Genomic DNA, 12,473 nt, shown 5'->3' with positions numbered 1-12,473 from the left:
TACGATACTATTTACACATTTAAAAATTATTTTACTACAATATTTTCAGTTTTAATTTTCAATTTCAACATAAATAAACTCAATCCAAACTACCCTTGTCTTGTCTTGTCAGCCATCGCTGTGATTGCTCTATTATTGGTTTTATTATATTAAACTCCCCTATTCCCACCTTCAACAACCACTCCTCCGTAAAAGTCAATATCGCCAACGCCAAAGCCTACAATTTTTGTATTATCTATCAAACTCAAACTTCAACTTCCTCTTCAATCTTTTTGACATTCAATAATGTCTGTAATATGCATATATTTATTTTCCACTCAAATTTTTTTAAAAGTACACACTTTCGTATGTGTGATAGAGATGGCTATCACCAATTCACCGCCTCCATTGGTAACAAATTCTTAAAGCTAGTTATGGTGACCTGGTCAGAAACACATGCCACCTTCCACAACCATGAGGTCCCCATTTTCAAACTTCGTTTTCTCCGTTTATATACTCATCTGTAGCATGAAATATCTGCTTACATCATTCTAGTAAGTATTTCTTCGTTTTTTGTGATAACCTTTACAAATATGTACAATTTAATTATTAATGGCAATTTGGCTGCTTTGTTTCTTCTCAAGCTGTAATATGGGAGTAGAGCCTTGAGTGATTCTCTTATTTTATATTCTTCTTGGAGCCTTGTAGGTTTATTTTTGCTGTACTTTACTTTGAGTTCTTCGATTGTTCATTTATTTAATTACCTCAGTTAAAAAAGTTATTTTTAGATGAATTGAACTGCTTTAGAATTTGATTGTGTTCGTTTGAGTTTTGATGTAGTTTGTTTCTTGTTATAAGGTGGAGTACTGGGGTTCTACCACAAATTCCAGTCTTGGGTACTAAGAGAAAGTTGAGAGTTCTAGCTCTCTGTGTGTTAGTGGGATGTATCTGTTAAAAGCTTGGACGTATGGATTACTTATTGTTGCATGGTTGTGTTGTTCCTCACTACTTATCGGAGCTCAGGATACTCGGATTACCAACCCGGATGAAGGTGATTTTGCTTAGTTTAATTTGCTGTACTTTTAGTTGCAATTTATGATTCACAAACTTTTTTGCAATTAAGTTTTCACACTGGTCATGGGCACATGTTTTCTGTAAATTTACCCGTGAACTCTCAAACAAGTGATTTCATTTAGGAAAATGCTAGAGATTGGTGACACATCGGTTTGTAAGGCTTATGTAATAAAATTTATAGTATACCTAGCATCACTATTTTATTTACAGGAACTTCACATGTCAACATGTCAAATACTCACTTCCCCTAAGTCATAACTGATTATTGTTGCATATAGTTGAGCTGTAGTTGTTATTTGATTGTATATGCTCAAAACGTGGGGCTGCTAATCACAAAGTTGATGTACAATAGTTAAACAACTTTGCCTTTTCCTTTCATGTGGAAACCTTGATACTAGAATTAGAGAAACACATGGATCAGCAAAGCTAGTGAATTTTGTAAATGTTCATGTTGATGAAATGATGATTAACATTTGTATTCATTTGCAGTGAAGGCATTGCAGGCCATCAAGAGCAGATTGATAGATCCCAATGGGAATCTGAGTAACTGGGATCGAGGAGATCCATGTACATCAAAATGGACAGGAATTGTGTGCCACAATACATCGTTAGATGATGGATATCTACATGTAGATCAATTGTATGATTTTAACCTTTGCTATTTTATTTCTATCAGGAAGCAATATTGATTCGAATAATGTTGCATATTCTTTCACTTAGAACACTTTTCTTTCTTTATTTCTTTTGTCCCCCTTGCATGATGAGACATTTCTTTTTCCACTTTTATCTCTAGTCATATTAGTTGATGAAGGGAATGAAATTTGTTGGTTCTTTAGTTCATTTAAGATTCAAAAAAAAATTATTGGGACTTGATCTAATAGCCCCATGTTTCCCAATTTTTCTAGAAAATATGGTTCGGATATAAGACTATGAAAGCTTTGATACAACTTTTCTCTATACTGCATGTAGGAATTTCTGTTGAAGAACTAATGTGGTGCTTTAATAATTCCTTTCCGGGCTGCCTCTCTGCAGGTTACTATTAAATATGAATTTGTCAGGAAGTTTAGCACCAGAGCTTGGCCAGTTATCGAATTTGACTATATTGTAAGGAAAAGCATATCTGAAAGCTACTTTTCTGTGCTATGATACTTTTTGTTATTCAAAGTTTTTGGTTACCTCTTTCACTTCATGATCTGGATCATTGTTATTCTCACTCCCATTGTAGCATTTAATGTACTTATCCTACTGATATATTTTTCTCTGTCTACTCTGTTGAAGGGATTTTATGTGGAACAACATAAGTGGGAGTATACCAAAGGAGATAGGCAATATTACGTCTTTGTTTCTCTTGTAAGTTGAGCAGCTTCTCTCTTGGATATGTTAGACACTCAATATTGCAATCACAGGATTACATGCTTAGACCATTAAGAAATGCAGATATGCTACTAGTTTGTGCATTTCAAAGCCTTTGAATTCTGAATAATATAGGAAATAATCCTTGTATCTGAACTAATTTACTTAATATGTCGGCTCTTTTCTGAATACATGATATTTTAATATTGCAAATCTGCAGTACATTGCTAAGTCTCTAATTCCATTTTCAATATTTTGTATGTTCCAGGCTTCTGAATGGAAACCAATTAACAGGTCCCTTGCCTGAAGAGCTCGGTTATCTTCCAAACTTGGATAGAATACAAATTGACCAAAACCATATATCAGGACCACTACCTAAATCATTTGCATTCTTGAACAAAACAAAGCACTTGTGAGTGTGTCTCTGATGCTATAGTGTCTAAAATCAGTTCTACAATGACTAACCCTTATACTACTCTTTTCTATGAGCAGTCACATGAACAACAATTCGATCAGTGGGCAAATCCCACCTGAGCTATCCAGATTACCAATGCTTGTTCACTTGTAAGTCGGTAACTGGTTATCTTGTATATTATATGTCTCATCCGTCAGTACAATCTGTGAGATCAGTGACCATCTTCAACTTTTGACCTGCAGCCTACTTGATAATAACAACTTATCAGGGTCTCTTCCTCCACAGTTCTCCGAACTGCCAAATTTACTGATAATGTATGGTTTCTTATTTCCTGGAACATAAACATTTTTGTTTTTTATCACTTAAAAATGTCAGTACAATTACAATTAAGATTTCTGAATTTATTTTCTTTTTCTTTTTCTTCTCTTCTTGAACAAGGTCATGATTTCTAATTTTCCTTTTTCTATAATCTAATAATACTTAAGCAATCTTTTCTTAAGTTTCTTGATGATTCATTTTCTTTGTTTTGCAGCCAACTTGATAACAATAACTTTGATGGGACTACAATTCCAACTTCTTATGGCAACATGTCTAAATTGCTGAAGTTGTAAGTGTATATTATTATGTTATTGTCCCATGTTTTTTACTAGGTTTCAAAAGTAAAGGTGGATTGAGGTCCTAGCCTTGAGGTGTGAGGCAAAAATGTTTTGTTTATTATTTTAGCAAAAATGCAAAACTGAAATAAATAGGATGTTGGAAATTGTCTTAGATTCTTATTTTGACTTAGTTTGGATTTTCTTGGTGTGAACGAAAAAATATATTTTTTGTAAAAGCAGTAATTTGATTTATTTTATCCACTAAGGAATAGGTATTGAAGCCTTATATAGATAGCACTGTGAAATGTCTGGTGGCTTTGGGCCAAAAGGTCCTCCCCATACAGGGAGATATTAAGAAGACTAAGAAGAACATGAGTGGGTTTCATTGAATAGTAGTTTGATAGTTCTTTTGGGGTTTAAGGATACCCACCTATGTGACTTTAGAGTTTGACTAATGTGTTACTGTAATAACATCGTATGGTGTATTGGGATTTTGGTACTAAAAGAGTGTCAAGTTTGGGATTTGGTATTGAGAGTTTCTTTTGGGTGTGTTGGGATATGGGTTAGTTTGTGTTTGTTAAGTCAATGAATATTGTTTGTAAGAGTTAGTGATTTTGGTTTGTGGTTTGTGGTTGTAGTTCATATTATTTATAAAGGATTCTAGTTGCCTTACCTGTGGATCTAGGCATAAAGTTGTTCAAACCATATTAAACATTGTTGTCTTGTATTGATTTTTTATTTCTTGTTTGTGTAAATGCACACCGAAATTCTGACAAGCTATTATCAAAGCTAGGTTGATCCTAGTGTGGTTAAAGAAAAGATTTTTTGTACAAGTTCGTGATTGGTTTGATATAGGCGCACACAAGTTTGGCTTTAGAAATGGAAATGATGATCAACTTATTCGAGGAAAAACTTTTTAGACTATGATGGGATTGTTACAGAAAGAATGAAGATTACTTGATGGAATTTGAGTCTGTGTGGAGATTTGATGAAAATTTTCTCCCATTTTGACTTGGTTTTAGTTTTCTTGGTGTGGAAGGAAAATTTATTCCTTATAAAAGAAGTAATTTGATACTTCTTTTCCACCAAGGAATATATATTGACACCTTATATATAGAAGACATGACTGTAAATGGTTTTGTGGTTTTCTCCCAATAAATCCTACCATATGGAGGAGAGAAGGGAAGATTATTAGAAGAACACAAGTAGGTTTCTTTGAAGAGTAGTTTGAAAGGGACCTGCATGTGAGACTTGAAAGTTTGTTTATTGTGTTACTTTGATAGTATCATTGGGCGTATTGGGTTTTTGGATAGTGAAAAGGTCAAGTTTGTGAGTTGATATTCAGAGTTTGTTTTGGTGTATTAGGGTTGGGATTTGTTTGCATTTGTGGGAAGTTTTGAGTGTGTTGGTATTTGTGAAGGTTGTGAGTATAGTTGTGAGAGTGTGAGTCTAGTTTCTAGGCATTAGTTTTGTGTTGTAATCCATATTCTTGATAGGGAATTTTTGCTATTGTTTGTCCATGGATGTAGACATTGAGTTTGCCATACCTTATTAAATATTGATGTCTTGTGGTGATGTTTATATTTCTGGTGCGTGGATGTTTATATTTCTGACTTTTGAGTGTTCTTCAGCAAGCACCAAATTCCAACAGACAGAAAAACTAGCAAAATAAAAAATAATATAAAATTGATAGAATGGTATACATTTTGTTGGAAATATATAAATTATTCAAACATTGATTGAAAAGAAATTAAATGGGAATGTTACCTAACTTCGATTGTGGTGTTTGTTAAGCCAACTAAGGAGGCATATAAATTTTTTTTTTTCTTTGAAACTTCTAGGCCACTGGTACACTGAACAAGTTAGGATTGCTTTAATTAATGATTAATCCTTTGAAGGTTTATGCAATGTTCCATACCGGTTTATGTAATCAGATATCAAAAATGTTTCATGTTATTTGGAGCTTTATATGCTTGCAAGATGGCAATCAAGGAGTATGCATATCCGCGTCACATGATATTTCACGGCAAGATTGATAATATTTGTGTCTTGGTTGGATTTTCCAGGAGTCTTAGGAACTGCAGTTTGCAAGGACCAATTCCTGATTTGAGTCGAATACCACAGCTTGGTTATATGTTAGTTGCTTTATTCTATTTTCCTTTTTTAATCTATTTGACGCTGATTATGAATGAGCTTTTAAGTCAAAAAGATAAATGCACCAAGCTGAATAAAATTTTCTCTTTACTTTATCAAAGATCAGTCTTCTAGCTACTTATACTTTAATTTTAATTTACATAAATTTCAGAGATCTTAGTTCAAATCAGCTAAATGGAACCATACCTCAAAACAGACTTTCTGCGAATATCACGACTGTGTAAGATTCTCCATCTTTTGAATGACATGCCATCAGCTGGTTTTTGTGTTTTGTTTAAAATTATTTTCCAAATTTACAAAATATTTAGACACATCTTTCAGTTTTTGAACATAATTTACGCAAGCAATTCCCTTGACTTCTGATATCTATTATTCAATCAATATGCTCAGCGATTTATCTAACAACAATCTTACGGGAACAATTCCTGCAAACTTTTCGGGTCTTCCTCTTCTTCAGAAATTGTGAGTAGTCCTCCACTTGCTTTTTTCCTCCTTTTGTATTTTTAGTTGTTAAATTACCAATTGTCCCAAAAGCTTAAACTTTTGTAACAATCGGTAATTTAACAAGTTCTATAGTTCATTGTTATTGTAAATCATTTCATATCTATCTAAATTTGAGTTTCCACTCATCTCAACCGTTACTTATAAAGTTACTAGTTGATATTAGTCAATAAATTAAACTGTTAATAAATAAATGGCTTTATTTACTAAATTATTCCCCATGGCAGGTCACTTGCAAATAATTCATTGAACGGTTTAGTTTCATCCGCCATTTGGGATAATAGGCCTTCGAATGCAAAGGGAAACCTTACAGTGTAAGATCTGAGTGACAATGTTTCTATTTCCCTTGGTTAAAGGCATAATTTTCTGTTGGGTGTGTGTGTGCGCATTTATGCTCTTAGACATCTTGTTCTTATATTGGTACAAATAAAGTTGATTCGTTTTTCTGATTACAGCACACTCTTTTGTAAAATTCCAATGTGTAACATCTTGGATTGACTTCAATAAGTTTACAAGCATCTAATACTGGATTTTCTAAGCGATTGCTTGTGGCCCTTTGGAATTGCAGGGAGTTGCAGAATAATAATCTTTCAAATATTACTGGCAGTACTGCTCTACCTTTGAATGTCACTGTCTGGTTTGCTTCTATACTTGCTCCCCAATTTGCACTTGCTAATTAGCTTCATGTAGAATTTCATTAGTAAAAAAATGCATCTTAAATTAACGTGATTACTTGCTAAGATGTGCTCCTTTTAGTTTAAATAATTAAAAAAAAAAAAAAATTGGAGGTGTAACAGACATACACATTGATACAATTATCATGTCACTTGTTTTGATAATTAATTTTCAGGCTTCGAGGGAATCCCTTATGCAACAGCAATGTAAATGTTCAGTTCTGTCAACCTGAAAATGACACTCAGAGTTTAACAAATTCCACTTCTGTTCCTATCCCTACAGTATGCCCACCCTCTTACGAATGTTCCTCCACATCTACTCAAATTTGTGTCTGTGCTGCCCCTCTGATTGTTGAATATCGGTTGAAGAGTCCTGGATTCACAGATTTTCGTCCATACATAGATGACTTTGAAGTGTACATGACAGAAGGTCTTCATTTATTACTTAATCAGCTGGACTTCAAAAATTTATGGGCATGGGAAGAAGGACCTCGACTGAAGATAACCTTGAAGTTTTTTCCTGACAACACCTCCAAATTCAATAGTAGCGAGCTTCAGCGAATCACGACCAACTTCACATCATGGAAAATTCCTGATAGTGACATATTTGGACCTTATGAACTTCTCGGCCTCGATCTCCTGGATGTTTATAAATCTGGTTTGTCTTGAAACCCTTGTCTGATATATTTTGCAACAGAGCTTTGTTGAAGTTGGAACTTATGCTTATTTACCAGTTGAAGAATGTACAGCTGTCTTCTCTAATGTATTTGACCTACACCTTGAAGTCCTCTATACTAAATAGCTAATCTTAGGTATGTGACATTATTTTCTGTTAGTGGTTATACTTGTGTTTGAGTCCATACAGAGCTGCCCTATGCTTGTCACTCTAAGCAATTGTGTGTCTGTGGGTGGCACATTTTAGTGGAGATCAACTTTTTGTTTTTTTGCTGCCAACCATTTTGAAGATAGGCTTGATATAGGCAGTTTATTGCTTTCACCATAGTGATGCTATGTTCAGTGGTATTGTAGATACAGTTGCACTCAAAAGTGAATAACTGCAATATCCTCAGTTCAAGAGGTTTTATATTTTTTTCTGGGCAATTAAGTTGTGTTCTATATTGGCCAGGAAGGAAGCTTCTAATTCACACCTGATGTTACTTATGTCTTCAGCCCAAGCATAGATGAACTATGTGTCAGGCACATGTTAATTTCATATATTCATATATGAGATGAATATTGTTGGATGGTTTTGAATTTTTTATGCTAATAATTTTCACTAATGTCACAGAGGTTGGCAACTCTCCAAGCTCTGGTATAAGCAAGCGTGCATTGGCTGGCATAGTGGTGGGGACTGTTGCAGGTGCAGTTATATTGTCTGTAATTGTTTCTCTTCTGATATTGAGAGTGCACTCGAGGAAGCACCATGCAGTTTCAAAACGACGTCATCGTGAGTATCTTATGTTTATGAAGTTAGGATGTTTAGGTAGACATATCATGATTTTTCACTTTTCCTGTAATTGTTTTAATTAGGCCTGTCAAGCTTGCCAGGCTGACACTTGTCCAAGCTCAGCATGAGGTACAAAGGCCTCAAACTGGCCTGAAATGGTCAATATTATAGCCCTCTCTCAACTATTGGTATGGGAAAGCTTCAGCCAAGTTCTGGCTGGCCCATGAATGGAAACATCATTTAGGGATGAAATGTTTTAATGAAAAATACCATTAGACTTGGTGGCATGCTGGCTCGAACCAACTCTAAAATAAATGATAACCACTCAGCATTTCACTTATAAAGTGAAATATATGCACACACAACACATATGTATGCAATAAAGCATTCTGATAGTATGCATAATTGTATTAGTTATTTTAAAACAAATGGGCACAGCATCTTTCATTTTTAACATTTGACCTGTATTTAAGTTACAGCGTCTAGGACCACCATGAAAATTGATGGTGTGAAGGATTTCACTTATGGAGAAATGGCTCTGGCTACAAACAACTTTAACAGCTCTGCTCAGGTTGGCCAAGGAGGGTATGGGAAGGTTTATAAAGGCATTCTAGCTGATGGTACACTTGTGGCCATAAAACGTGCACAAGAGGGATCTTTACAGGGTGAAAGGGAGTTCTTGACAGAGATAGAATTGTTGTCAAGGTTACATCATCGAAACCTTGTGTCTTTGATTGGATTTTGTGATGAAGAAGGTGAACAGGTGCTTATTCTTATCCATATAGAATTTTTTTTTTTACAAAAGATTGGATTATCCATCATTCTCATAGTGGAATACACGAACACGAGTTGATGATTCCCATCAACTTAGGAAGTTGATACAATTAAATCATAAGGTCATGAAAACGGTCAAAGAAAAAATAAATAATAATAAGAAGAATAAAAACAATAGAATAAATCAAACTCAATCTAGAGACATTATAGATGAGATGCTGCCAACTTTTTTTTGGTTAATAATGTAGAAGCATATGCAAAGTTCGTCATAAATTAAGGATGATTTGATTAAAAAAAAATGTATCAACAACTTATTATCTCCTTTCACAATGAACTTTCTATAGTACTGTTCTTCACGAGCAGTATGTTTCTCCTGCAAAATTGTTTGGCTTTCACACCAAGGACTGGTATTTTTCATTCTCTATGGCTGAATTTGTTTAAAAATATTGCCTGGGAAGAGCTTCATGTTAGTATTGTTGTGGATGCAGATGTTGGTCTATGAGTTCATGTCAAATGGTACTCTAAGGGATCACCTTTCTGGTACACCTTACATACACCCTTTAAGTTTGCTTCTCCTAACAAATTTACTTTTCAAACTCTACATCACATTCAAATGAGCTTATTTGTGGTTCATGTATGCAATAATACAGTTAAGTCTACAGAACCTCTGAGTTTTGCTATGAGATTGAAAATTTCCCTGGCATCATCTAAGGGCATCCTCTACCTACATACGGAAGCTAATCCCCCAATATTTCACCGAGATATCAAGGCTAGCAACATATTATTGGACTCTAAGTATACAGCAAAAGTTGCTGATTTTGGGCTTTCCCGACTTGCACCAGTTCCAGATATTGAAGGGGATTTGCCTGCTCATGTATCCACAGTTGTGAAGGGAACACCAGTAAGATACTTATTTATGACATTTTCCTAAATAGAATTATAAACTTCATGAGTCTAGGTTGATGAGTGAATTTTGCCACCTCCTATCATTGATTTTGTCATCATTGTTCTCTTTATTGTGGCACCAATGCCACACGTTAAGTGCCTATAAATTTTATATGTTTCTTCATTTGACAATCTAGCCTGGGCTTCCAACCCTTCTTGGTAAAACAAATAAAAATGAAATGATAATAGTGTCTTCCATTTCCATTTTTGTTTAAATTATAAGCTTATACAATTTGTATTTTTTATTAAAATAAATAAGTCAAAATCAAACTAAATGAAATAGACTTAATAGTGTGTGGTAGTAAATATAATTGATATCTATTTCTTTATTCTCTCATTCTCTGTATTAAATTTGCAGGGTTACCTAGATCCGGAGTATTTCTTAACTCATAAACTGACAGACAAGAGTGATGTCTATAGCCTTGGTGTTGTATTTCTGGAACTCCTGACGGGGATGCATCCGATCTCACATGGCAAAAACATAGTTAGAGAGGTAAAACATTATTGACTTGTTTGCCTTAGATTCGATAGGAGCCCAATGGTACATTAGGTGAATGGGCATGAAAGAAATTGTTGTTCTGTAATTTATTTTACCCTTGTAGTTTAATCCATAATGAAAATTCTCCTCTGCCATATGTCATTTTATACTAGGTGTAATAGTCAAGAGTGAGATCTTGAGTTGCAAGCTTCAGTTTTAACTTCAAAAAAACATTGAAATCTTTTTACAATCCTATGCCAAACAGAATTTTATACAGTGAAGATCACTTTGTCATAATGTTGTTATCATATCATCCTCTTGGCAACAGTGGCTTAAATTTGGTGTAATAAAATGAGCACTTGTAGTTTTTGACTGTCTTTATCCATTCCAGGTTAATGTCGCATATCAATCTGGTATGATCTTTTCTGTTATTGATGATCGAATGGGATCTTATCCTTCTGAATGTGTGGTGAAATTTTTGACATTGGCTCTCAAGTGTTGTGAAGATGAGACAGATGCTAGACCTTCAATGGCAGAGGTGGTCCGAGAACTTGAAAATATATGGCTTCTGATGCCTGATTCTGACATTAAAACAACAGATCCTATGCTCTCAGGTTCTGAAAAGGCAATGACTTCACCATCATCATCCTCTAATGTGAAGAATCCTTTTGTGTCATCAGATGTATCTGGCAGTGACCTTGTTAGTGGAGTCGTTCCATCCATCACGCCTAGATAGTAAACGTTTGGAAAATTGGTTGTATCTGAACCTGAGGTTGCTAATGTCTTGAAAATTTGAACTGGGAAATGGTCTTTACGTTCATTTCAGTTGTTGATGTTGTGGAAAGTCTCTATCTTAAACCTTCATTACAATTTGTTTTGGAAAACTAATTTACTTAGAGCAGTAGATGGTTTAATAATATTGGTGTAAATATCAACCTTGTACTTTACAGCAAAGTAGTAGAAAAATATTTATAAGAAACATAATACTACCATTTATATGTTTATGGAGTATGCAATGTCTAATTGACACAATGGAAATCTGAGCAGCCCCGAAGTAACGACAAAAATATTTGATTGAAGTTTTTGAGATATGGCTTCAGATATATTACACGCAACTGGTATGATCGCAGATTGGTCTTCTTAACAATGCGCTCTTGTTGTGATTATGGTAAACATGGATGCCTGGATTTCTTCATAAGTTGATGGTGACATGGTGTTGCATGTTATTGATTTGCTTAGGGGGGCTTGCCTCAGGAGACAGAATCAAATCAAAATTTTTATCAGCTTAGAAATTATAGGAGAATAAGATAACAAACAAAAAAAAAAAAAAAATTATATATAAATATATATATATATTTTTTAAATCTAAAAAATTTCTATAATTTGGTGAAACCACTTGACGTAACCATAACTTCTAAACCTAACTTTTATTATATAGTATATGTATATGATATCATATCATCTAAGCACTTTTTCCAATAAATTATTACAATTCATATAATATGTCTAAATTATATTTCAAATATCTAAATGCATCACAATTTACAACTAATTCTCAAAAAACTAAAATAAATCAAACAATAAATAAATAAATAAATTAGGGGTAATAAAATACTTATATATATATATATATTTGATAATCAACCTGCAAATAAAAGTAGCTACAAAAATTAAGTTAATATTCCTATGACAATTTAGTACAACAATTTTAAAGTTCTTTCCATATTTTCTAAATTCAAAGGTCATTTTACTCATTACACAACATGTGATAGCCTTCAAAAGTTCCTTCTTCTTCTTCTTCTTCTTCTTCTTCCCTCTCTATCTTTTTTTTTATTTTTTTTTATTTTTTATTTTAAATACAAGATAGAAATTCTACTATAGTCTAATCTAAGTGTCTATATGTGTGAAACTTCCTCCTAGAAACTTGAACCCAGCCTTTGCCCCCCACACCCCACAAGACCACAAGCACTTAATACTTGTTTTGTGACTATTGCGTCAAGGGTGCGTGGTGGTCTTCTTCTATTTTTTAATATATATACTATTTAAAGACTTAACTCATATCATTTGGGTTTGAAGTTTGAAC

General features: G+C 33.9%; 1 protein-coding gene across 5 annotated transcripts; it reads left to right on the top strand.

Annotated features, from left to right (window-relative positions):
- The first annotated feature begins 227 nt into the window (after positions 1-227).
- On the top strand, positions 228-11,394 carry LOC115984346 (probable LRR receptor-like serine/threonine-protein kinase At1g06840). Of its 5 annotated transcripts, none has more exons than XM_031107380.1 (21): positions 228-458; positions 838-1,030; positions 1,543-1,693; positions 2,086-2,157; positions 2,332-2,403; positions 2,675-2,818; positions 2,899-2,970; positions 3,064-3,135; positions 3,354-3,428; positions 5,484-5,552; positions 5,723-5,791; positions 5,962-6,033; positions 6,300-6,386; positions 6,641-6,709; positions 6,923-7,404; positions 8,035-8,193; positions 8,667-8,956; positions 9,456-9,507; positions 9,618-9,868; positions 10,271-10,405; positions 10,782-11,394. In XM_031107380.1, exons 2-21 carry the CDS (start codon positions 922-924, stop codon positions 11,124-11,126), a joined length of 2,847 nt encoding a protein of 948 aa, XP_030963240.1. In that variant the 5' UTR covers positions 228-458; positions 838-921; the 3' UTR covers positions 11,127-11,394. The 5 variants fall into 5 exon arrangements, with proteins under 5 accessions (XP_030963240.1, XP_030963248.1, XP_030963214.1 ...); XM_031107388.1 differs by having other exon boundaries at positions 228-533; positions 8,673-8,956; XM_031107354.1 differs by having other exon boundaries at positions 228-533.
- Positions 11,395-12,473: the final 1,079 nt, after the last annotated feature.

Source organism: Quercus lobata, chromosome 1, assembly GCF_001633185.2.
Source record: "Quercus lobata isolate SW786 chromosome 1, ValleyOak3.0 Primary Assembly, whole genome shotgun sequence".
NCBI classification, from domain to species: Eukaryota; Viridiplantae; Streptophyta; class Magnoliopsida; order Fagales; family Fagaceae; genus Quercus; species Quercus lobata.
This window is presented reverse-complemented; position numbering and strand designations above follow the sequence as displayed.

What these genes read in the sequence shown, in the direction of transcription:
- LOC115984346 (XM_031107380.1), top strand. Translation starts at nt 922, where the DNA reads ATGTATCTGTTAAAAGCTTGGACGTATGGATTACTTATTGTTGCATGG. An exon ending in TTACCAATGCTTGTTCACTT is followed by an intron (nt 2,971 to 3,063) that starts GTAAGTCGGTAA and finishes TTTGACCTGCAG; the next exon opens with CCTACTTGATAATAACAACT. An exon ending in CTTCCTCTTCTTCAGAAATT is followed by an intron (nt 6,034 to 6,299) that starts GTGAGTAGTCCT and finishes TCCCCATGGCAG; the next exon opens with GTCACTTGCAAATAATTCAT.